Source organism: Histoplasma capsulatum, assembly GCF_000150115.1.
Source record: "Histoplasma capsulatum G186AR genomic scaffold supercont2.3, whole genome shotgun sequence".
Lineage (NCBI taxonomy): Eukaryota > Fungi > Ascomycota > Eurotiomycetes > Onygenales > Ajellomycetaceae > Histoplasma > Histoplasma capsulatum.
Genome location: NW_025544803.1, coordinates 1,013,362 through 1,038,521, shown reverse-complemented (window position 1 = coordinate 1,038,521; position 25,160 = coordinate 1,013,362). Strand labels below are relative to the sequence as shown.

Genomic DNA, 25,160 nt, shown 5'->3' with positions numbered 1-25,160 from the left:
GAAGAGAAGGAGGGTATACAACGATCTTCAAACTGGATCGTCAGCTCTCTCTTTCATTGCAATCATCTCATAGCCTTCCCTATTCCTGCCACGGCCCCTCCCCCTTGAAAATTCGAAAATGCCACCACCACCACCTCTACCATCTTCACCTCCAGTGGCATCCTCACCAGACTGATTCGTGCCATTATTACCACCATCGTTCGATGACGCATTCGCAGCGGACCCGCCGAAAACGATGGGCTGTAGTTCCCTCCACCGGCAAGCCCACATGCCCAAGAATGTCATGAGTGCTGAGCTAACGACCTGCAAACCCCACCAGAGAAAGTTTGTAGGGAGGGAATGGGTGTAGAAAGACGTGACGAGGAGGTGTATGAAGTGGATTGTGAGGGCGAAGTCTGGAATCAGTTTTGAACGGGAGACCCAGAGGAGAAGGAATATGACACTGTTTTGCGCACCCGTTCGTTAAATGGGTGGTCTGCAAATAAATATGAAAGGGCAGGATTGAACGTATAAAAAAGAAAGGGAGGTGGGTGGGAAAAGAGAGTCTTTACCCAACAGCGCTGTTGAGCAACCAGACGAGCCCGAGTGTCCATCCAATCGTCGTATCGCCGCTAAGACTACGCCAGGAGAGTATTAGATCTGGTGAAAAAGCGGTGCCAGCTACAAGAGCCGTGAAGAGGATGAGGATCGTAGCACAAGCATAATAGGCGGCTTGGAGTACGACGATTCTAGTCACGATCTTGAGGGGAGGCAAATCGGTAAGAACCCCGGGTCGAGGGGGTCTCCGACGACGTTGCATGAAGTCGATGCGGAAGAGAGAGGGAAGGATGGGTAGGGGTTAAGTGGTTGTTTGGGGGGTTTATGGACGTAGAGTCAGTGGCATTTCAAGTACACTGCGCGAGGCTTGCGCGTTGATGGGGCAGTATTTATAACAGATGGCGCGTGGCTGCTTATCTGTACAGGTTTATGGGTATTTATTATAAAGAAGCAGTGGTTGATTATAGGGGTGGTTTGATCGCAAGATGATGTTCCTGTTGACAACATTTCGGAGCGGGAAATTCTGGCCAGAATATGAGATCACGTGATATATATAATTCTGTCGCAGAAATGACGCGGAGATCAGAGCGACAGCTATCACGGAGTAATGGTACTAATTCAAAAGATAAAAAAGAGGAAAATACAAAGGTGGATCAAAAAGCCTGTATTTCCAATTCCGCTCCATATATAGACTGTGAATTGCATTAATATTTCGAAACCATCCGCCTATCTTCTCGACCCATTGCCCATAAACCGCCGCCGTTATGGGCTGGTTTTCATCGTTCTCTTCACCCGCCGCACCCAAAACGGCGGACGGTGGCTCCATAGCACCTGACCGCACCTCACGACAACAATGCTACATTGCCCGTGATGCTTTCTTCGAATGCCTGGACCAAAATAACATAGTCGATGCCGTCCGGGAAGACAAAACCGCGCGGGCAATATGCCCGAAGGAAATTCTCGAGTTTGAAGGCGCTTGCTCGAAGACTTGGGTGCGTTGCATGGTTTTTGTTTTTCCTTTTTTTTCCCTGACGTTCAATGTTTTATATCTATAATGCTTGAAAGGAAAAACCTCCAATATAATTAGGGGCTCATGGAAAATGGCTAACTATTTTTACGAACGCCTTCGTCAATAATATTTAGGTGAAATATTTCAAAGAGAAGCGTGTTATGGAATATAAGCGGGATCAGACAATTGCGAAGATAAAAGCGGATGACGCCGCGATGGCTGCGGAGAGTAGGGCAGGGAGGTGAATGCAGTCAGACAAGTTAGTCTGCTGGGTGGCTCTTCCGAGCCTAATACGAATTTTGGGTGACTAGTACCGGCATGCACCTGTGCTATTGTTATTGTGGATTGATCCATCTCAATGACTTTGTTGGCACCCCGGAATAAGGGTTGTGGTTGGGGGGAATGGCCCGACTCATTGTACATTATGCTTTTTCACACTGTTTTTTAACGACATTTTATATGCAAACCACTCATGTGGTTTTATTCAATTTATGCGTCTGCTTTTATTTCCCCCGTGCCACGTATTCGGATATACATACTAGGCGACTACGTTCTGATCTACAGGGAAGAAGGATAACGTGCAGGCTATGTCGGAAGGCGTATGGAATCTGCTACCAGGTTTACGGTCATCGAAAGATGCATTAATTAGATATTTTCATTATTTGATGACGAGCATCTCTGGTTGATATCCTTGGCCCATTCCTGATAAGGTGATTCAACAGCTATCACACTTCGATATTTTCCCGTTCTGCGTATTAACTTTGCCGAACAACTGACAGGTCGAATGCGCCATGGTTTGCTAAAAAGCTGATATAGAGAGACAAGTATGCCAATTCATGTACAAGGACCATATGTAGACAAATTTCGTAGATTGAATGTGAAGAAAACAAAAATTTCATTGCTTCCACTTCTTCAATTGGTCCATGATACTCTGAATATGGGGAGACATCTGTGGCGCTATCTGAGGAGGCGCGATAAGCGGTTGACTTAATCGTTGTCCTCCCAAAGTTTGAGCCAGAAGGGATGCCAAGTTCGGATCACTTTTCCCGCCGGGGAGCTGCGGTGGAAGCCCATAAGCAGGAGGCTGAGCTGTTTGGGTGGCAGAGGTTGGAGGAACCAAAGAATTTTGCTGACGAGAGAAGCTACTAAGGATACTCGCAAGATCTGTTGGGTTGCCTTGGGGAGTGTAGTGCTGCTGAGCGGCCTGGAGCGTGCAGCTAGTCAGTTGGGCAGAATTCTGGGGTGAAGGGTTTTGTTGTAGTGCTCGAAGGAGAGATTGAAGTGCGGTGCTATCTAGACTAGAAATGAGATTCGTAATATTATTATTAGATTTTAAAGGAGGTGGGACTTTAGAGGACGCCTGCAGTTGAGAAATTTCAGGCATTTGCGTAGTGGTATATTTCGAGGTACTCCCAGGGTGGATGGTCGTCGCATGAAGCACGACATCGGCAGCAACATTCAATTCAAGCTCTGAATATTCTGAAAGTCAAAGAATCAGTACAGGCTTAAACAATAGAAACTAAACCTTCTGCTGTAAACCTCACCATTGAACTTAACATTGTCGATGCCACCAGTGCGATCAAACACCTGTAATGGGATTTTGCCAGAATACTGATTTGAGCGGGATAGCTTGACAATTGCCTGCACTCCCTCTATTATCTGACGTCGAATAACAGCTGTAAGGGACATCCGGGGGCTTAAAATGAGAACATTCGTTCGCAACCCCCGGTCTCGAAAAGTTTTTTCGATATGATGTATGAAATCCCTACATGGTAGTCGCTTTTAGCATTATTCCCAATAACTACCATTGTAGGAGGTTTTTACCTATCAACGTTTTCTAAGACAATTATCTCGACATCTGGTACTTCTCGTGGGGATCGCTTTGGAATATGAAGATCTGAGTCATTTGCAGAACCCTTTTCTCTCGGACTCGGACTTCTATATCTCCCTGAACGTGAGTAAGGAGACCTTGAACGACGCCTATTGCGACGTCGTTCATAATTCTCTGGAATTCGATCATGGGAGCGAGGGTCACCTCGGCGGTGTCCACGTGGAGATGGCGTGCGAGCTGAGTGGTAATCATCACGACGGCGATACGGCTCATCACGGTCCCTGAATTCTCTGATAGGTGGCCTGCCAGGCTCCGCAGTTCTGTCAAATCGGTCACGGATGCCACGGTAATTTGATACACCTCGGGCAGCTTCAGGTGACCTAGACCTTCTCTTAACTGGTTGCCTCGAAGAATCCGGTGCCGGAGCATTTCTCGTTGATTTTTGAGGTTTTGAGATTTCAAGATCTAAATAGTCAGGAAAAGATCTCATATTGAAAAGACATTCACTGCTGAAGAAAGAGTGACTAACGAATTTTGCGACCTCGTATAAATCCTCCTTGTTCTGCTTCTAACGCATTATGGCAAGATGTAGGTTCTAGGAACTGGACAAATCCATATGCCTGCTTAATGGATATTTGGGCGAGATCACCGTATTTATGAAACAGGTGGAAGAGGTCCCGTTTGGTGACTCTCTCCGTGGGGAGATTCCCTTTTCTGAATATTAGAATAGATGTACAAAAAAAATAAAAATCCCCACTTGAAAAGGAAAATAATACAAAACTTACCAACAAACAACCTCGATCCAGGCGAAAACCGATCCCAAAGCCCTTCAGTAACATAAACACGTTCGTTATGGAGAAATTTATCATATTTTTTCTGAATTTCAGGCGCCCAAGGCTCCTCCCTATCTCCTTCCCAGCGGGAACTCTTGGGTTCTTCGTTGTTCAGCCTATCACTTCGGGGAGCCTTTGGAACACTGCTTTTCGTTTGGTTGCCAGGTGATTGGGAAAATTTCTGAAAACCCGCAATATGAGGGGGAAATCCATTTGAGGTAGACGAAGTTCCAGATGCAGGGGATGGCAGCCCACTAGGCTTAGGAAAATTACTTGGGCCGTATTGGGAAGATCCACTTTCAGGTTGGTTGGGCAACGGGTGGAAATATTGAATGTTGTCAGGACCCGGTCGGATAGAAGGTCTTTCTTGGGGGTGGTGGGCGGGGAGGGAGACCAGCAGAAGGTGGAGGGGATGTGTCTAGGGTTGAAGCTTTGGTCACATAATTATTAGAAGATGCGGTAGTAACGGCGGTATTTTGTGGGAGAATCGGTAGTACTTTTGGCACTTTTAGCATTTGATAAGGTATTCAGGGATTTCTGGTCGCTGGCATCTCCCTCAAGATCTGCTTTAGTTTTAATGTTTTTATTATGATCACCAAGAGAAGCGGGAGAAATAAATTTCCTAGTGGATTTCACGTCTGCATCCTTTGATCCCGTCATTTGATCATTGCCCGGAAGCGTAGGTGAATAATGGGGTTCGGATGGGGAGTTCTCGGAAAGTATAGGACGATCTAATGGGGACGGAGTTTCAGATGTGATGGATGTGGTATGGGAAGGCACGGTTGGTTCGTTCACGTCAGCAGTGGAGGTTTGAGAAACACGACATGGAGATTGACTTGTGCTGTAAGCAGATGAAAAAGTCGATTCATTTTCTGTATCAGTCTTTGGTTGATAACCCGTGTGTAAAGATCGAGAAAAGCTAACTGCTCCTTGCTCGCCAACGCCTTTTGACCCCAGGTTTTCAAATTTATGACGCAGCATAGCGTATGTATGCGTTGTGACCTGAACCTGTTCACCTACAACCGACTCAGTGTCCAAAGGTGGCGTTTTCTCCATAAATATCTGTTTATACATGGGTGAATCGCTAAATGACGGATCCATCTGACTCTGCAGCAACGGGATGTGAGTAGGTTCAGATACATGAAGTGGCTGTGGACTTTCCGGGGTGAGAGTCTTGCCACGAACATGAAAAACCTCATCAGGGATAGTTGAGGCCATGTATGAGGTTTCGAGATGCATATAGGGGGTTACTAAAAAGGCATCTGGAAATAGAAAAAAAAAAAAAACTGGTTAAGAGATGCTGGTTATTCGTGGCCTGCAGGCTGAGGAGGGGCAGGGATATGGTGAGCGCAAGTAAGCAGACATAGGGACGTTGAAATACTTAAAGGATCCCTATCCGTGGTCTCGACGAATTCAGAGAGAAAGTAACGACCCTAGAGACAGTGGAAAGTGATAGGTGGCTGGATGGTTGGTGTGAACTGTGTAGTCGGAGCAGTGGAGGTTGGCTCTGAGCCTCATGGCCGAACGGAGCAACAAGCAATATAATCAAGCGCCTTTAGAGCTCTTTGGCGCCATGTTTGCTTTGTTTGCCAATGACGACGACTAGCGGATCTTGCCAAGTGTGCAACACAGAGTCTAGGCGATTCTAGGCCGTTTATTTTTTTTGATGTCTCCTCCACTTGAAATGGGGCCCACTCTGCGACGGATATTGCACAACAAAAGCTGCACCGTCAGGGGTTACAATCAACTTTGTAATCGTTGACATGCTCCGAATTCCGTTCTCCTATCCTAGAACTGTTTTTACTACTCGGGTGTTTTTTCCAACAGTTAGCACAAGATACCTTGCATCCAGCCGATGCCCCAAAGCACAGGAGTTTACAGACGAGGAATTGGCCATAGCACGGAGCTGGCTATCCCAGCTTACTCCAAGGACAATTCCAAGGGATATAGGCGATGTTTCCTATAGTAGATCAAGTGGCCCAGGTGGCCAGAATGTGAACAAGTATGCCAGCAACAATTACTGTCCATTGTCTCCCCATCCTCTATTCCCCGTCCTGGCATAAATAGAAAATTTTTTTCTCTTAACCTCATGACCCTAAGAGGATGAGGAAAGAAACTAGTAATGTTTGTTTTATGTATAATAAAATTGTTGCTTAGGGTAAACTCGAAAGTAACGCTTAAAATTCCTCTCTCCACCATTCTGCGACTTGTGCCTCGAGCCCTACACGCCCAGATCCGATCTTCGCGCTACATCGCGGAACGCTCTGACAGCTTGGTGATACAATCGGACGAAACACGGAAGCAGACAAAAAACCTCGATCTCTGTTTTGAAAAGCTCCGGGAGCTCCTGCTCACAGCTGGAAAAATGGCCATCCCGGGCGAAACGTCGCCTGAACAGAGGAAGAAAGTACAGGCTCTGTATGTTCTCTTCTCGGCTATCCTTAGAGCTTGATGCCAACATTTGCTAATTTCCAACCAGTGAAAAGGCCAATAATGAATCTAGAATACGATCTAAAAAAGCCCGTAGCATGAAGAAAAGCAGCCGGAGGTCAAGCGGCTACGATGATTAGGAGTCGTGACAAGTCACTCCTACAGCGGTTGATTAGCGTATGAAAGTAGCATGGGAAATAAAAGTTTGAAGCGATTATATGTTTGGATCTCATTGCTATATCATATCTTAAGGAAATATTGACGACAAAAATGATAATTCAACTCAATGATCCTTCAACATTTCGCAGGGTTGCCCTCATCACCTTTTGCAGATCTGGATCGAGTCCCTCTAGCGTCATCAATGGTTGTAGCCAGGCGACAATCTCCTTCGCTAGGCTTTTGTTTCCAGCGATGTTGTGGCTCTTGCATTCTTTTAATCGACTAAGGGAGGTACCAAATGCTTGCGGGAATCGCGCAGAGGTTACCTCGATGCCAGCCGTGGGGAACATAATATAACATATCTGTGCGTGGGGACTTGTTGCATTTTCTGCCATCATAAATTCGACAATGTGGCCGAGCACCCTGCGAAGGCAGGGCGTGTTTGTAAACTCAGAGACCATGACATAAAAGTCACGGCCAATGGCATCGTCGTTACCGAACCGTTTCATAGCAGCGTCGAAGATTGCGATGGGAATAGCTCCAGTGAGAGCGGGTGTTGAGTTGAGATTTTCAAGGGCGGCCTCGTCAACCCCATCTTCCTTCCCGAGGCTTGGGTTGATATCTTCTTCCGTCACAACCGGAAGGGCAATAACATCTGCATTCGGATCCGTTGCAGAGTCAGCAGGCATCGAGGAAGATTTTCGAGTACCATCCAGGCCCAGAATCTGTTGCCGCGTTGTGATCCGCGTGATATATAGCATTTCAAGCTTAGCATACTGCAGCCAAAGTAATTTAGAGCTCTTGCAAAACCTCAGACCCCGCTGCATATAACTGCGTGCCTGTGTCATATCCCCGTGGTCTTCCAGCGCATATCGGGCTGCACATATCCACAGCTCGACCTTCGTAGGATGTAATCGCAGCGCATTCATAAAAATCCGACCGAGCTTCTTATACGCCTTCTGCCGCCTGGCATATTCGATGTACTGCATCCATAGGCTGATATCGCCGTGGAACTTCTTCGTTGCGCGGTCGAGAATGAAAAATACCCGTCTCTGGCCAGAATGCATGGGTGATTTAACGCCTAGTCTTTTTATCCGCTTCCGTCGCAGGGTGTCCAGGTTCATTTCGTACGCCGCATACTGGGCGTAATCTGCAGGTTTGGGCCCTGTCGCATTAATTCTATGCTCAAAATCAGATCGCTTCTTCAAGATCGCTGCAATCTCATCCTGGAATTGGAATGGTTGGTACTTTGTTAGCATTTATCTTGGAATTGAAATCGTCTCGTCATTTGTTTGATTGGGTAGGTCTAGGTACCTTTGAAAATATCTTTTTCTTCTCGTACTCCTTGAATTCCGGTACAAGCTTCTCCAGATAAAAGCGAGCTTTATCGCTCGCCGTGGCCATGGTTTGCTAAGAAGAGAGTGTCACGAGAGGGCTCATCGCAAAACATGGCAATCCTCAAAGAATCCCCAAGCTGCATTATTTTTGACACAGGATTCGGAAAAAAATACTTCCACTGGACGCTAGCTGCTTTGGATCAACCTCTCGCTTCAGAGGTTCTCCCCAACCATCCTCAAAACGACACCGGACACCTCAGGGGCAGTTGTTGGCTTCACCACGCAGCTTTCTTCGCGGTGTTATTTCCTTTCTTCTTTCATTTACGTTTCGAATTCCTTTCTCACCGGTACTATCCTTTAATACATATCATTTTAATGATTCATTTGTCGTTTTTGTACATGTAATCGCATTAGAGAATAACCGACCCTAGGACCCTGGTACTTCTGCCACAACAACCATGGCTCCCAAATTCAAGGACGGAGATACTGTCGTATCTGTTAGTATATATATATTCATATTGGCGGCTATCCGGCGTGTGTGCTGGTTTATACTGACCTTGTAAACGAAGATCAATGGCAGATGGGTGTCATGGGCGCATACCCTCGCCGCCTATACTGCCTTCCTCGGGGCATTGATTGTCGGCATGCGGCTTCACTACCACAAGATTGTCCAAAACGAATACTACGGCTACCCACAAGAATGGTTCCCCTCAGTGTCGGCAACAATTGGTGATCGCTACCCGGAACGATCGGTCTTCCAGCTGTTTATTGCTATCACCTCAGGCCCGCGCTTTGCTCTCGTCTTCCTCTGGTACATCCTTACAGCTCGTCCAAACTCTTCCCTCCCGAAATTCATCGCTGGGACTGGATTGTTCCGGACATTGACTTGCGGTGGCTGGACATATATTACTTCGACGGATGATCATGATTGGCACGATATATTCATGATTTCATATCTGGTTGCTACCCTGCCCTGGACTTTGGGGTGCCTTGCCTTAAGCCCCAATAACCGTCAGGCCGTGAAGTATCGGAAGATTCTTGCAGGCGTCTTTTTCGGCACACTTGTTCCATTGATATACTACTTTATCCAGCATAAAGTTCACAGGGTGCCTGGCGGTTAGTACAACGCTGTTTGACTTGAATATCTCATTCTTCCTTTGAATTTTCGATTCTGATGTGAACAATTAGCTTACACGAAATACGCCTTCTTTGAATGGGCGCTTGTCTTATTCGACGTGGGATTCGACGCGGTTACGGTCCTTGATTTTAGCACATTCGAAATTGTGGTAAGAGATGTGAAGGGTATCAGCAGAGGGTATGTCAATTGGCTTCCAAAATAGACAAATGTACTCTTCACGTTTTTTTCCCCGCCTGGAGTGATGAAATAGGTGTCTAAGAAGTAATATGCAGAAGATCGAAGACCGCTGGAGACGCTGTCCTTGAAACGCAGTACGCCTTGCCTTTCTTCTCTCTCATTTATTCTGCACATGTTAACCCCACAAGTACAGAAAGGATAAACCTGTTGGTCGTACTTTTGGTGAAGGATTTTTCTGGGCAGAGGCGATTGATGCGGCTGCTGATGTGTACAACGGCGTAAGAAGAATATTTAAAACAACTTGCCCTCCTCTGGAGCATGCACTGATTAGTCGTAGTTCGTCTTCTGGTCCATTCTAACATCTCTCGGCGTTTTGGTGTGGTGTAAGTTCTCTCACTGAGGTATATATATGACTCTGGATTGACAATGTCTCGCTAACTTCTACTAGACTTCCCACTCTGGCATATGGGGATATCGGGCTATGAAGTCTTTGTTATGGCTTCAGTGTCTCCCTTTCTCCTATCTATTCCAGGATTCCGGTATTTTGCCATACGCAATGTTCGTTTTATCCACCTCCTCTCTTTAAGCGGCCTTCTTGCCTACCTCATCCAGCGCCCCGAGTACCGCCTTTTCACGGTTGGGTTTTCAGTAGCTATGAGCTGCTTAGCCTGGCCAGCAACGTGGTACGGCGAAAGGTCGCAACCTGCACGTCTTGAGTCTCGGGTACTGGCATGGGGCCTCGGCCTCCTCATGTCAAGTGTAGCCAAGTTTGGGGCACAGACCAATAATCCAATTTGGCCAATTATGCACCCGGGAAACGGCGGGTGGAACAAAACCGCCTTCATCCTTGCTGTATTGTCCGTTATCCGTTCAACCCGAAGAGTTACTACAAGCGGCGACTATTTCCCTACCACTGGTAAGAAGGGATCATCTGTCCTTGCTGCTGCAGGACTGGGCGGGTTGTTCTTTGCCATGCACTCTCTTCTGTCGGACTCAAGCACTATGATTCTCTGGGTCTGGGAAGGGTTTCCTATTCGAGGACCCATAGCAGTCCCCCACGGAACTTATACGATCATCGCAATGGGTGTGGGTTTAATGTTTGGAGTCTTCTATCCCCGCCTATCAGGCTCCTGGACGGCGTTTGGCATTGGCTCTATTGGCGCTGCCGTGTTAACCTCGTATAGCCATTGGTTCGGCTACTACGGCGGCCTCACACTTGCTGTCTATCTGATGTCCGTTTCGCCTGTGCTTATCACCTCCGCTGTTCACCATTCTCCCGCCACATCCTTCGGTCTTGGCTTCCTTATATATAACTTCATGGTTCTGTTCCATGTTTGGGTTGTTGCATATGCTTTCGTTCCCGGTGGTCCACTTGTGAGAGAGCATACCGACTGGGTCATGCTTACCTCAATGCTCCTCATTGGTGCTGGTGTATTCTCTGCCGCCATTTCGAATTCCCAGTCCACTACGGTGAGGGGTAAGAGATCCGTCTCGAGTAATGGGAAGTCGCGATCTTATTACGTGTACATCCTTGCCCTTCTTCAACTACTGTCGATCTCAATATCATATCTTCGATTCCCGACAAACGATTATACGCCCTACCACAAAAATGAAAAACTGGTCACCGCTGGTATCTGGACAGTGCATTTCTCTCTTGACAATGACATGTGGTCTTCAGAGAGACGCATGCGGGATGCAATCAAGGATCTCGAACTTGATGTTGTCGGTCTTTTAGAATCAGATCTCCAGAGAATTATCATGGGTAACCGTGACACTACCCAATTCCTTGCGGAAGATCTGGGAATGTACGTGGACTACGGTCCAGGACCCAATAAGCACACCTGGGGCTGCGCTCTGCTCTCCAAGTTCCCGATTCTCAACTCGACACACCACCTCCTCCCATCTCCAGTTGGCGAGCTCGCACCAGCCATCCACGCCACTCTAGACATGTACGGCGAACATGTGGACATTGTGGTCTTCCACTCAGGCCAGGAAGAAGATCCAGAAGACCGTCGGCTGCAGAGTGAGTATCTGTCGAAGCTCATGGGAGACTCTCCACGACCTTTGATTCTACTCAGTTACCTCGTCACGAAGCCCCTTGAAGGTAACTATAACACATATGTTAGCGAGGCGAGTAGGATGAGAGATATTGACCCAAGCGATTGGGATCGGTGGTGCGAGTATATCCTCTACAAGGGAATTAAGCGAACGGGCTATGCGAGAGTGAGCCGGGGAACTATCACTGATACGGAAATACAGGTATTCCCTATCTTTCTAATCTATCTCTAACCTGGTTTTTTTTTCGCTAACATGGGTTTCCCTCTTAATTTTAGGTTGGCAAATTCCTCGTGGGTCAACCGGAAGATACATCTAACGTCCGCGTTTCCGAAGATCATGTACCTGCCGGACTGCGATTCCCGGCTCTCTTCCGGGGCCAAGGCGTCCGTGGCCACAGGTACCATGTGTTTGATGAGCCGCGCTATTTCGTTTGAAGAATGTTGTATTATTTTTCTTTCCATTTCTATGTCTATATACCTCCCGTTCTCTCTTTTTCCCCATTTCTCTATATTTTGTCATTCGTCCTGTTATGTATTTATTAATCTTCTTATGATCGTTTACTTCTCCCTTACTTCTCCGATTATTTGGTTTATATATGTGGCGCTCCAAGAAGGCGGGAAAGAAATAAGACCAATACACAATTGCTTCTGCCTGGCAGGTTCTTTTTCAACTTGTTCACGGTTAATGGTCAACTGGCCGTGACAGTTTTGTGATCACGTGACATTATGTGGCCAATACAGAGGTAACCTCAAGGTGATTTGCCCAATCTGGGACTTATAACGTCATTGCCTCGATCCGCGAGCTCCTCTAAGAACCTTGTTTGCAACAAGGGTGAGAAAGAAAGCATGTCTAGGTATCCTGAACGTCATAAAATGTCTTCTATTACTTCTTCTCCACTTCTAATTCATAAGAAGAACCGACCGCCTCCGCCTACGACTCGTCAGCAAGCAGAAGTAGCCATTTTGACAAGAAACAAAACCTTAAAGGCTACATTTTATTTTTAACTTATATTCTTTTCATTTGTCCATTTCTCCTCTCTCCTTCTCAACCTCTCAAGCCGACATCTAAATAGCCCGAGGCGAAAAAACACCAGTCTGAAGACTTACGACAAGGATACGAAACCACCACGGATTCAGGATTTTTCAAACACGCCAACAACGAAGCAATCATGTCCAAGTCACGTATGCCAGTGTACTTAGGCCTTGCCGCTGCTGGTGCTGGCGGATATTATCTATACCGTGCAGGAGGCGATCCCAAAAGAGCCACTAGGAAATTCGAAGGTGGGTAGCCAGATTCTCCAGTGGGATATAGCTAGCTTAACAATGGTTGCTATTCGTCATTCGAGGAGGAACTGCAATCTCCATGCCATACAGTTTAAAGAGACAAGAAGTATCGAGCTGACCAAGTGGCGTGCGGTTGATGTTTTTTATTTTTGGTAGATGATGCTTCTCGCGCTGGGTCGAAAATCCGAGACGAGAGTAACAAGGCGCTGGGCCATGGGAGTGCTGAACAGGTTGGAGCAAGCATAGATCATGCGGTCAGTATATATGTTGTCTTTCTCTCATTTACTTGCTAGAATTCCCCATATTTTCTCCATTCTTACCGAAATTACTTTAAATAATATGTGCACTACCTTTACTCTGTATTCTCTCCAAAATCTCACCAAAAGGGACAAACTTCAACGGGATATTCTTTTTTTCCCTCTCCTTGCCTAGTGCGCTGTGTCTGTGAAACTCATGGCTGATGCAAGCATCGATACCAAGCAGGATGAGAGAGCGACCAAATTTGCCAAGGAAGAAGCCGAAAAGCTCAACAAAGCCCGTAAAGATGTTGCCAAAGATATAAATGAAAAAATCGATTCATTCGACAAGAGCGTTGAGCATAAAGCGGCCGAGGCTCAAAAAGGCATCTCCTCCTGGTTTGGCGGGAAGAAATAATGGGGTGTAAGGACGGGGACTGACGATTGATAAGGATTTCCAGAAGAAAAATAAGAAAGATCGCCCGAATCCAGTTCCGTCAGGTTCCTCTTCTTTTGAACTTTACTTTCATTTCATGGCTCATGGCGAAATATGTGGCTTTGATGTATTTTTTCGTTTTTCGTTGCATGCCTATTCATCCAACGGTTGCGTTCCAATGGTCCCCATGTTTGTGTTCACGGCTATTGTTAACTGAAATATGTCGCATATGGCCCATCTTATGAGCCTTCATGCAGTGAAAGGTACTCAACTCAGCAAGGAATATACGAAGGATCCAGAACAGGCGGTTCCCTTGTCGCGAATTTCCTCGGCCAGAAACGGAGAGAGTGATTGTCTTGAGTGAATGGAGTAAGTTCTGTTATGGTTTTTGGATCGAAACTGGCTGTCACCTGTAATCAATGATGTGTAACTACAGAAACCTTTTATACCTTCTTGGTCTATAATCAGAGACTACTAAGTTTTGTTTATTCAACCCTGAAGGCTTTTTCCGGGAGTGTAAGAATGAGGGAAGACGGCTTTTTTGGTGGTTTCCCAAAACCAGGTCTGTGCACAGCATGTTGTATACATCATCGTTCACTTCTTTGTCTTGATCTGATTGTCAAGCTTCGCCTTCATATTCTTGATGGCTTTGGCGATTGAAATCAATTTAACCCAATCAAGTAAGGCGGTTTGACGCCAAGGGCTTTGTCGCGTCATTTGTTGCGCGTCGCGTCCATCACGTCTCGAGTCTACGGGAACGTGAAATGAAAATCAACAAAACCTCCACAACGCCAAAATGCCACCCTTCTTTCTTTGTAGATTCCAAATTTCTCCACCTCTTCCTCATTATCCTCTTCCATACTCATTTCCCTATTCCCTATTTACAGAGTAGTTCCTTACTTCCAATAATTATCTTAAATCTCTTAATCATCCTCTAAGGAAAGCATTATGGGCACAAAGCTCCAGCGCTCCCGCACCTCCCGAGCCTCAACCCGCTGTGACACACAGCAAGGCGCGATACAGAGATTTGGAAAGTCGAGAAAGGCAGGGACAGGTGCAGGGCTATCGGATGCCAAAGATGTCGTTTCCTCGAAGAAACGTAAAATAGGCGACAACCAGGTCGAGATTAGCAGCAGGAATGAGCACGAGAACTCACTTGACGACGAACCCATTGCAAGAGCGCCTAAAGTAGCAAGGCTGAGGAAGTCCTCTACCTTATTGTCTACATCCCATTCTTCCTCTTCGTCATGTATTACGACAGAGTCGACATCTCCCTCAACGCCAACGAGGCGTTTTCGATCCCCCAGCCCATCTCCATCCACAACCGATGACCGCAGATTTCAGCAATCAACCCTATCCAATACCAGCATCAATCCTGATGAAATATTAGATAATGATGATGACGACTGGCCCCAATCCTTCTACGATCTTACAAACCTACATTCTTCCTTTCTTTCCGCTTTATCGCTACACTATGCTCATAATGGCCGAAACACATCTGCGGACCTCAACCAACTACTACCTTGCATAGAGAAGATATGGAAAAAGCGCAAGGTCGAGAGGAAAGACATTCAAAGACTGCTGTATATATTAGAAAGCGACCTGGAAATATCAGACAGAGAGAAAGGCTCAAACACTGGTCCGCGCTTCAGAATCGCCAAATATGGTGTTGGAAAGTTCTGTTTGGAGTTACTAAACACAAATACCCCAAATAACAGATTCGTGACCCCATTTAACGAAGCTGAGCTAAATGATCTATTCACTCGCAATCTGGGACGCATCTGGCGGAAGAACCTAAAGGATTCTGATCAGAAAGAATTAAACGTCGATTTCCTACACACCATCCCACTGGCTCCCATCCACGATTCATCCACTATCTTTAACTCGCTAAGCATTGGACAACAACGTCTTCTCGATTTCCAAAGAGGAGTATTGGGGGTGAAAGCAGCGGTCGATAATCCCGAAAGTCGCAAATGTGGTGAAAGAGCAGCATCATACGCAAGAAGCTCGTGTGGTGCAGGTACCGCAGGACGACGGAACGGGCTCCTTCAAAGAATCCAGAACAAACAACTCAAGCAAACGACGCTGGCTCCCCCGCTGTCAAAGGAAGCCATACTACGCCGCTCAGCCGTCGATTTGGTTGAAGAAGTTGTTGGCGTATTGATTTTACTGAGGCCGTCATGTTCGATTTCGTCTTCTTTATTGAGTGGGGGACGTGGGTCTTTATCTTCCGCCGTGACCGTCACACCATCACATAAAAAGCCATATAGTTGGAACACCATCATTCAAAATATTCGGGACTCCTTGAGATGCCCGATATCAAACCAGGAGGTGGAGGCGTGTTTGGATCTCCTCGTACGGCCATCGGTTGCCGGGGAGTGGATCAGTATTGTTACCGTTAATAGAATCAAGTCTGTCGTGTTGAGGTCTGGGTGTGATATTTCACCACAGGAGATCGGGGTGAGAGTGGCGCATTTGAAAATTTGATTTCTCATGAGTTTTCTTCTTTGTTTTCTTTGACATTTTTGGCGTGGCGTTTTGGGTACGACGTTCATGGCATTTTGCATTTTCGCATATAAACGGCGTTTGGATGATTTGATCATGGCGCACGCATTCAGTCGGTGGCTGTTGACGCGTGCGCATACCTGTGCGAGCAGCGTACTGTTTAAAAAATACATGTAAGCATTAGATAGAGCTCGAATTGAGCATTATCATTGATCGTCTGGACGGGACGTTCTCGATTGGACAGTACATGGTGGTCATTATAAACAACAACTTTCACTCGCGCATTACAGAATCCGCAGGCGCGAATCATCCGAATTTCTTGCAAGCGATCTTTTAGACGTTCCGAAACAAAATTCCTCCCCGCCTTCGACTCTGTACTCGTCTTAAGCTACAGCGAGGAATCGATTCAAGCTTGTTTTAAACTGCTGTTAGAGGATGGTTAGGAATACACATAGACATCATAAATAAGCTTGGGGTACGCTTCCACTACAAAATAATGCACTTAACTCAGATTCACAGAAACTGGAGCACAAAACCAGACAAAATTTCACAACTCAGTATCCACACTTGATGCTCCTTCGTACCTCAGGATTTTGGCTGTCTTTATCAACTTGTGGCGAGGGTTACTGGCTGCTGGCAAAACCGTCTGAATACTACTTAAAGCGAGGGTGGTTCGGAACAGTTGATCATCCTGTATTGGTTTTCATACTCGAATCACCCAAAATTTCCTCCGGGAAGGGAACACTGCGTAAAAATGGGCGTCGTTTTATCTTGCCAGGCCATCTGTGTGATTTTCGCCACGAAACCACGCCAAGCTTCACGGCGATCATTGACACCATGTTATTGTGGTGGATGTAAAGCTTGTGAAAACAGAATTTTCTGCCACCCCCTGAAAAGTAGTAGCAAAACACCACAAAAATAACCAAAATATCCACATATCTCTAGAATCATTCAAATATCATCCAATTCATTCAAATACACACCTTTATCATCAAATACACATCTTTATCATCAAATCTGTCAATATGCCCCCTTAGACTGGCCGTGTGACCATGCATGGGACTGGGACCAGATTTTCCTTTGGTCCCATTATTAGATATCTTAGTCCTGGTCCCATATAGTGTTTAGTAAATTAGTCACTTTACACTGTTTATATTATAAATCTAGTCCCAGATCATGTTCTACTAATAAATTAGTGATCCTAGTCCCATTTGGTCCCATTTTTACAAAATGGGACCAAATGGGACCATGATTTACCCTATATAGGTTGGCAGTAGTGATAGATTAGCAGCGGTAGGTAGGTTGGCAGCGATAGATTAGCAGCGATAGATTAGCAGCGATAGATTAGCAGCGATAGATTAGCAGCGATAGATTAGCAGCGATAGATTAGCAGCGATAGATTAGCAGCGATAGATTAGCAGCGATAGATTAGCAGCGATAGATTAGCAGCGATAGATTAGCAGCAGTAGGTAGGTTGGCAGCGGTAGGTAGGTTGGCAGCAATAGATTAGCAGTGATAGATAGATTAGCAGCAATAGATTAGCAGCGATAGATTAGCAGCAATAGATTAGCAGCGATAGATTAGCAGTGGTAGGTAGGTTGGCAGTGGTAGGTAGGTTGGCAGCAGCGATAGATTAGCAGCAGTAGATAGGTTGGCAGTGGTAGGTAGATTGGCAGCAGCGATAGATTAGCAGTGATAGATTAGCAGCGATAGATTAGCAGCGATAGATTAGCAGCAATAGATTAGCAGCGATAGATTAGCAGCGATAGATTAGCAGTGGTAGGTAGGTTGGCAGCGATAGGTAGGTTGGCAGCGGTAGGTAGGTTGGCAGCAGCGATAGATTAGCAGCGATAGGTAGGTTGGCAGCGGCATAGATTAGCAGTGGTAGGTAGATTGGCAGTGGTAGATAGGGGATCTAATAGCGAGCCATCAGGGCATTGAGCACTAAGCAAGATAGAGGTAATATCTCCACCAATTATATCATCAGATTGATGTATTATATAATCATCAGAATGGGACCAAACTTGAGTCAAAATCATGATCAGTCCCAGATCATGTTCTGATTTTGATAGTCAGTCACTTTACATGGAATATCAAGATTTTTTAGTCCCATTTCACTCATGTTTTGATAATTCTAGTCACTTTACACTCCCATTCTGATCCTGATCCCACTAAAATAATGCCAAGAAATGGACTGGGACCAAACCAAACCAAACCAAATGTGAAATTCATGGTCCCACCGGCCAGTCTATGCCCCCTCAGCTCAGTGAATTTATCATCAATGAGATTGTATACTTTCTAAATAATGATTATATATCTGCTCAGATTGTGTGAATTATTGAGTGTCATCTAATCACTGTATATCAAATTCAATGAAATATTTACTGCTTTGAAACTGCTAGAAGTTCTTATTCAATATGAGATATAAAGTCAAAGATCATACTGAATATCTTATCAGATTTGAAGGATTTTTTTAAGATATATTCAACTGTATATTGTGATGAGACTATCTGCTTTATGAAGAATGAATTTGATATTGATATTTATTTTTGATTGATATCTAAATTATTGAAGAAACTGAATTTGATATGAAAAAAAATAATTAATTATTGCAATTATCACTTATAGAATCTGTTAATCTGTCAGTTCTATTTGATATAGATTGAATCTATAATTACTCAATACAATGAAAAACTTCAAACTGAATAATATATTCAAATTACTCAGTATCAATCTAATTAATTTATATTTTTAGATGAGAGTGCTGTAAATAAATATACTGTAGATTAATAATATAAATAATCAAGTAGAGGATTTTCTTATTATATTAGAAAACTCTGTAAATAATTTTACAGATAATCAATTTTATCTGTGATAAATATCAATGAATATTTTGATTATAATATATATCAGAGATTCTATAATACAGAGAAATTCAATAAGTTTGTATATATTCAGATACTGCTTAAATATCAATAAGATTATCACTATTTAGTAATAAATAATTACTTTTCTTATTATTCACAAGCACTGTAAGATCTCTGCAGAGAAGCTGATATTGAACTTTTATTTTTACTCTTATATTCTTCTAATTATAATTCTATAGAGAAGTTATTTCATATATTGAAAGAATGAATTAGAAGATACAGATATCAGTTAGAGAATCAGTTTAATGAAGATTTTAAAATCTTTTTATATCATACAGTTAAGAACTTTATAAAAGAAGAAAATATAAAAGAATATTTCAGATCTGCTTATATAGAATAGTATTGTAAAATCTAAAAAGATTCAGATTATAATTTAATTATAATAATATATAATATCTAAGTTTCAAATTCAGAAGTAGAAATAGTATAAAATCTGCTATCATCACTACAAACAGTAGATAAAGACAATTTAATCTTCTTTAACTATAACTGTCAGATAGAACTCTTTAACTCATCTCTTATTATCAAAAATATATTCATTTTAATATTCAACTGAATCATCTGTTTATTTATTATTGTCTGTATATAATTCAGTTCAAATTCTTTATTCTAAATAATACTCTTTATAGTTAAAAGAGCTTCTACTTTTTGAGATCTCTCTATCATCAATTAATTAAAGAATTCATCAATAAATAGATCTGTATATTCATTAAACTGAGAAATTGAACTACTTCAAATAGAAGACAGATTTGAATTTAATAATAGATTTGAATTTAATAGCAGATTTGAATTCAATAGTAGATTTGAATTTAATAATAGATTTGAATTTAACAGTAAATTTGAATTCAATAGTAAGTTTGAATTCAGTTCTCTTATATCTCTTATTTCTTTCATTATATATTTCATCATCATCACATTGATTATCTTATTTAAAGATATAATATTAGATAAAGAAGAAGTTGAGAGAGGAAAAATAACTGCTGATATCTGAAATATCTGTATAGAAGAATTAGAAACAGAGATAGATTTATTTTTTCATTTCTTCTTCTTCTTTCTATTTATTAATCTTTTTATCATCTTTCTTGACAGATTTTTAACTATTGTATATTTATATTCAATATCATCTATTCAACTGGCAATTTTACTACTCAGAAGTTGAATATAAATATCATCAAAAGTCATTCAATAAATACTCTGCTCAAAGTTATAATAATTCATCTTTTAACAATATCAGTGAACAGTTATCTCATACTCAATTTATAAAAAATTGTATTTATTTGACTGTTGATTTTAAATCTTCTTCAGCTGCTGACTAGTGGCTGTAAATCTTGTATATATAGATAGCAGCTTTTCATTATTGAATATTTCATGAATTCAAAAGAATTTGATAGAATAATAGAGAGAGGATTTGATAGATAATGAGATTACTTCTTTTTTGATATCTAATACTTTTTTTAATATTAATATCTGAATTATTAATTGTGAATCTGACATTTCAATGAAAGCTGCAGAACTGTGTATTATAGAGATATTTGAGAATAGAGTTGAAATATCAAGAAAATTAAAAGAGATGATAATCTTGATACTAAATCCACTTAGACTGGCCGGTGGAACCATGAATTTCACATTTGATTTGATTTGGTTTGATCTCAGTCCATTTCTTGATGTGATTTTCAGTGGGATCAGAATTAAAATGAGAGTGTAAAGGGACCAAAATTTTCAGAAATGAAGTGTAAAAGGATCAGATTTGAGCCTAATATGACCAGAATGGAACTAACAAATCTTGATATTTCATGTAAAGTAACTGACTATGAAAAATAAGAACATGATCTGAAACTGATTATTATTTTGACTCAAGTTTGATTCTGTTCTGATGATTATATAATATATATACAATTGATAATAATCATTGATAATGCTCATAAACTCATTCATACTATATACAATCTCAGTCAATTTTTTCCTTCACTGTATCATTGAAAAAGTATTTCATCACAATATCATTCTTATCAACAATTTCTTTTTCTTTTCTATACTTAATCATCATCAATTTCTTCACAGTTTCTTCTTGCAATTGACTACAATAATAATGACAAATATCTCAACTTGAGTTAAACTTCCTCTCTATATCAACTTCTGTCAATGAAATTGTCAGAATATCATATATTATCATTATCACTGTTGAATACTGACTACTGATCATTCTTCATAGATTCAGAATAGATTTTTCTTTGATATTAACAGAATCATTATATAGATAGTGGTTGAATTCAGTGTTATAAGTATTTTGTTTTGTCAGATTTTCTGAGGCAATTAATAAGTGCAAATTTTTAAGCAGTATCAGTAACAGATTAATACTAATATTGCATTGAGTATTATGGAAAAAAATTATCAATCAGAGAATTATGATTTATAGACTCTTCAATTTGTGTATTCTTCTGTTTATATTATTAATAATTATTATTGTAGTATGTCTGAGCTATATCAATATAGATTTGTTGTTCTTTCTTGATTCAATTCTCTGAAGCATATGTATTGATTTGATATGAGAGATTAAATACAGCAGCAACAGTATAGTAATCAGCAAATGACTGATTTATTCTGATATAATATTCTGCAAGTTTGTCTTGAGCTTGTTTAATTGCTGAAGAAATAGTAGTATCTTAAGATTATTCTTCTTGTATATGAGTCATCTGAGTTTTCAGATGAGTAAATAATCTGTTGTATACTCACTAAGCAGTTTACATCATTGATGTAACTGTAATAGACACAGTCTTTGTTGTTGTGTAAAAGATATACAACAGCTCAATAACATATTTTAACTGTGTTCACTCTGATTCAGAAAGTTTCAGAGTATGAATCTTCTCTTACTTGAAATTCTGAACTCAATGATTCACAGTATTTTTTAGTTGAAGTGCTTGAACTGTCATCTTATAGATAGAACTTCACTGTGTTTGAATATTTTGTATTATATTAAGTGAAGGAGTTGAGCTGTGTGTGGCTTGAATATCATGGAATTGCTGCTGCTGTTTGAGAGAGGTGCTGATTGTGTTGATAATATGATGAATCTAAAAGAGAGAATAATATAGTTAGAAAATTAATCAATTTACATCAGAGTGTTATCAAATATTGTTATCTTGCTAAGAGTTGATGAGAATGTGATTTGAGTATCAATTTCAATATCATTTTTGTCAAAACAACTGATCAGTTCTGTGTTTTCAGATTTAATATTCAATACTTTGATCAATGCTTGCACAACAAGCTGTATAATATATGCAACACATGAAATATATTCATATTTATCATTTCATCTGTACAATATCAGTTTTTACTTCAGACTCTGTGTTATAGTGAAGTTGTTTGCTGCATTGTCTGTTGTGATTGCAAGAAATGCTGATGAAATATCTCAGAAATTATTTTTAATGATTGTCATCAGAACCTCTGTCATATACTCATCTATATAACTGCTCTTCAATGGTTCAAAGTCAATCAACTTCTTCTTATAGTTTCAATCTTCATCAATGAAATAATAAACAGTGTTCAAAAAGAAGAGGTTATTGATACTTGTTCATGCATTCACTGTCAGTGATATCTTCTGTTGTTTTTTCAATATAAGTTCAAGTTATTGTATATCATTGTTGTAATGAATATTGAGAGAGAAGTGAAGATTAGATTGATGAGAAATTTGAATATATGAATTCAGTATTTGCAGCAGAGTTCAGAATTCTGAGTTTTCAACAGCATGCAGTGAAAGATTCAGAGATATATATAGATGTAGAAGTTGTTTGTGAAAGTTGTCAGATGAAAGAGTTGAAATTGTAAGATTGAAATTGATTTATTGTTGTTTTCACATGTTTTTCTGCAAAATAGTACATAAGTGTTATCAAATATTGTTACTATTAGTGAGAGTAGATGATGTACTTATCAGTTTATTTTGAATATTCTGATGTTCTTCTCTGAGCTGTAGACAATCAACAGATTTCAGATGTTATATAATTTCTTCTGAATTATATCCACTCTATAATGAATGTTTCTGTATGGAGTTGCAATGATTACAGTGAAGAAATGGCTCTTCAGTAATCTTGACTGCAATTTATTGAAAGTTTTTTCATATATCTTCTTATTGTCTGTGCTGACTTTTCTATAAATTGTGTTGTTTATTATCTTAAAGAAAAAAGAATGTGTGTGTCCATCAGACTTGAAAGAGATCATCTTGCAAGAATTTATAAATAATATAAATTTTTTGATCCACTCTTATTTCTATAAGATCTTCAACTTCCATTAAAGAAGATGATGAATTTCTTGATTCAGTGATGAATGAAATTGTTATGATGATATAAATGATAGAAAAATATGAGTAAAATAAATTGTTAGAATAATAACATTAGAAAATCTGTTGAGATTTTTACTACTTCTTTTTCAATAATCTACTCTAATTGATTAGAAGACTAGTCAAATATATTTATAATCAATAATGAATACAATACAATGCAACAAAATATAAAATAACAATTACTAAAATATTAAAAAAATTATTAAATTTTATAGACACTGAAAAGTTTATCTATTATAATTCTATAGTATAAATATATCATCTTTTGTTGTTTACAGATATTATATATAAAGTCATACATATGACATCAAATAATGTACAAGAATTATAAGTATATATATATATATATATCATGAGTGTAATGTCTCTACAATGATATATTCTCACAATAAAGAATTTTCATAAAGTGAAATATCAAATAAAATTTCAAATCTTTGATCATTATAATAATATAATTAATTTAACAAAAGTATTAAAAAACTCTGTAAAAAAAAATTTTCTTTCATTATTTCTCTTTCTTCTTCTCTTTTTTCTTGTTCTGCTTCTTCTTCTTTTTCTACTTCTCTTTATTCTTCACAATTCAATTCTGCTCTTTCTTCTCCTCCTTCTTCTTCTCCTTCTTATCAGAGAAAACAATCACCTCAAAACTCTTCTTTGCTATCTTCTCAGATGAGAGAGAACTCTTTTCTCTTTCTATCAGATTTATTTGCACTTCAAAGTTATGCATTTTCTGATCTGCTGTCTTGAGTTCTATCTCTGCAGCAAGCAGATTAGTGTGCTCAGAAAACAATACTGTCTTCTCAATATCTTGAATCATTGAGTGTATATAAAATCTAAACAAGATCTCAATTCTCTGATTTTCTTCAGAAGTCTGCTAATCAATTAGATCACAGAGCTGTTATCAAAAAATGTTATCAATGAATATATTCAAAATATAATCTATCAGTTTAAGCTTTTTTGTCTCATAAATAAACATATTTTCAATCTCCTTCTGACAGTGCTTTTTTACAGTCATCATTTTTTCAGCTCTTTTTTTCTTCATCTTAGTCTCAAATCATTTTCATAAATGCTTCTGATCTCAGTACTGCTGCATCAGCAACTCCACTACTTTCTTCTTCAACTTCTTATATATTGAGCCATCAGCATCAATTCTTTCATACTATTAGCTAAAATTCAGCAGAAGCATTACTCAAGATTATTATCAATCTACTTCATTGCAGAGTTTTTTCAAGACAATATAATATGTCTTACAGTCAGTCTCTTCATACTTGAAGACTTCTTTCTCTTCTTCTTCAAGATGATGATGGCACTTGTGTGCCTTGATGGTATACAGAGCCATCAAATGTTTCTTGAAGAAAGAAACAGACATGTTTTCAGTGAAGAGAGGGAAAGAAAAATGCATTCTGATTGTAATGGTGGAGATTTGTTTGGAAAAAAATATACACTTTTTACAAGACAATATCTGCACAGAAATATGATGGGAAGAATAGAGATATATCAAAGAATTCAAGAAGAAAAAAAAATCTACAGCTATATATTATAGAAAATTACATATCTTATAGCAACACTGTTTGCATTTTTGTGCTGCTTATTAATATTATGTGCATGCAGTTGCCATGCAGATTATATTATGACTTGATACAGATGAGATGCTTGTTGATATTGTATGCATACAGTTGCTATACAGATTATATTATGACTCAATGCAGATGAGATGCTTGTTGATATTGTATATATGCAGTTGCTATACAGATTATATTATAGTTTGATGCAAATGAAATACTTCTGTATTGCTGTAGAGATTATTTGCAAATGCAATCTCTCAGATTAATATCTACAGATGTTTTTTTTTTCTTGATTCTTTCTCTCTTTCCTCTTCAATTTATTATAATTCTGCATCAGTATATTAACTATTAAAAGCAATATAAATA

General features: G+C 40.6%; 8 protein-coding genes across 8 annotated transcripts; 5 read left to right on the top strand and 3 right to left on the bottom strand.

Annotated features, from left to right (window-relative positions):
• Positions 1–27: 27 nt before the first annotated feature.
• On the bottom strand, positions 28–799 carry HCBG_02503 (uncharacterized protein; the record flags this gene model as incomplete). Its single annotated transcript, XM_045429552.1, has 2 exons — positions 28–442; positions 552–799. The coding sequence occupies 2 exons, from the start codon at positions 797–799 to the stop codon at positions 28–30; spliced, it is 663 nt and encodes a 220-aa protein (XP_045289447.1).
• Positions 800–1,301: 502 nt separating this feature from the next.
• HCBG_02502 (uncharacterized protein) lies at positions 1,302–1,791 on the top strand (the record flags this gene model as incomplete). Its single annotated transcript, XM_045429551.1, has 2 exons — positions 1,302–1,529; positions 1,681–1,791. The coding sequence occupies 2 exons, from the start codon at positions 1,302–1,304 to the stop codon at positions 1,789–1,791; spliced, it is 339 nt and encodes a 112-aa protein (XP_045289446.1).
• A 650-nt stretch (positions 1,792–2,441) lies between these two features.
• HCBG_02501 (uncharacterized protein) lies at positions 2,442–5,428 on the bottom strand (the record flags this gene model as incomplete). Its single annotated transcript, XM_045429550.1, has 6 exons — positions 2,442–3,025; positions 3,091–3,311; positions 3,371–3,842; positions 3,907–4,086; positions 4,163–4,576; positions 4,678–5,428. The coding sequence occupies 6 exons, from the start codon at positions 5,426–5,428 to the stop codon at positions 2,442–2,444; spliced, it is 2,622 nt and encodes an 873-aa protein (XP_045289445.1).
• Positions 5,429–5,507: 79 nt separating this feature from the next.
• Positions 5,508–6,780, top strand: HCBG_02500 (peptidyl-tRNA hydrolase domain-containing protein; the record flags this gene model as incomplete). The annotated part of the gene is made up of 5 exons (XM_045429549.1): positions 5,508–5,563; positions 5,598–5,677; positions 6,161–6,212; positions 6,368–6,628; positions 6,690–6,780. The coding sequence occupies 5 exons, from the start codon at positions 5,508–5,510 to the stop codon at positions 6,778–6,780; spliced, it is 540 nt and encodes a 179-aa protein (XP_045289444.1).
• A 67-nt stretch (positions 6,781–6,847) lies between these two features.
• HCBG_02499 (U3 snoRNP protein) lies at positions 6,848–8,250 on the bottom strand (the record flags this gene model as incomplete). The annotated part of the gene is made up of 2 exons (XM_045429548.1): positions 6,848–8,025; positions 8,114–8,250. 2 exons carry the CDS (start codon positions 8,201–8,203, stop codon positions 6,919–6,921), a joined length of 1,197 nt encoding a protein of 398 aa, XP_045289443.1.
• A 344-nt stretch (positions 8,251–8,594) lies between these two features.
• On the top strand, positions 8,595–12,103 carry HCBG_02498 (calcofluor white hypersensitive protein; the record flags this gene model as incomplete). The annotated part of the gene is made up of 8 exons (XM_045429547.1): positions 8,595–8,633; positions 8,706–9,252; positions 9,325–9,451; positions 9,547–9,582; positions 9,645–9,729; positions 9,789–9,834; positions 9,900–11,710; positions 11,785–12,103. 8 exons carry the CDS (start codon positions 8,595–8,597, stop codon positions 11,941–11,943), a joined length of 2,850 nt encoding a protein of 949 aa, XP_045289442.1.
• Positions 12,104–12,677: 574 nt separating this feature from the next.
• HCBG_02497 (uncharacterized protein) lies at positions 12,678–13,446 on the top strand (the record flags this gene model as incomplete). Its single annotated transcript, XM_045429546.1, has 3 exons — positions 12,678–12,789; positions 12,949–13,046; positions 13,276–13,446. 3 exons carry the CDS (start codon positions 12,678–12,680, stop codon positions 13,444–13,446), a joined length of 381 nt encoding a protein of 126 aa, XP_045289441.1.
• Positions 13,447–14,323: 877 nt separating this feature from the next.
• HCBG_02496 (uncharacterized protein) lies at positions 14,324–16,116 on the top strand (the record flags this gene model as incomplete). Its single annotated transcript, XM_045429545.1, has 1 exon — positions 14,324–16,116. The coding sequence occupies one exon, from the start codon at positions 14,413–14,415 to the stop codon at positions 15,949–15,951; it is 1,539 nt and encodes a 512-aa protein (XP_045289440.1).
• Between the last annotated feature and the right edge of the window lie 9,044 nt (positions 16,117–25,160).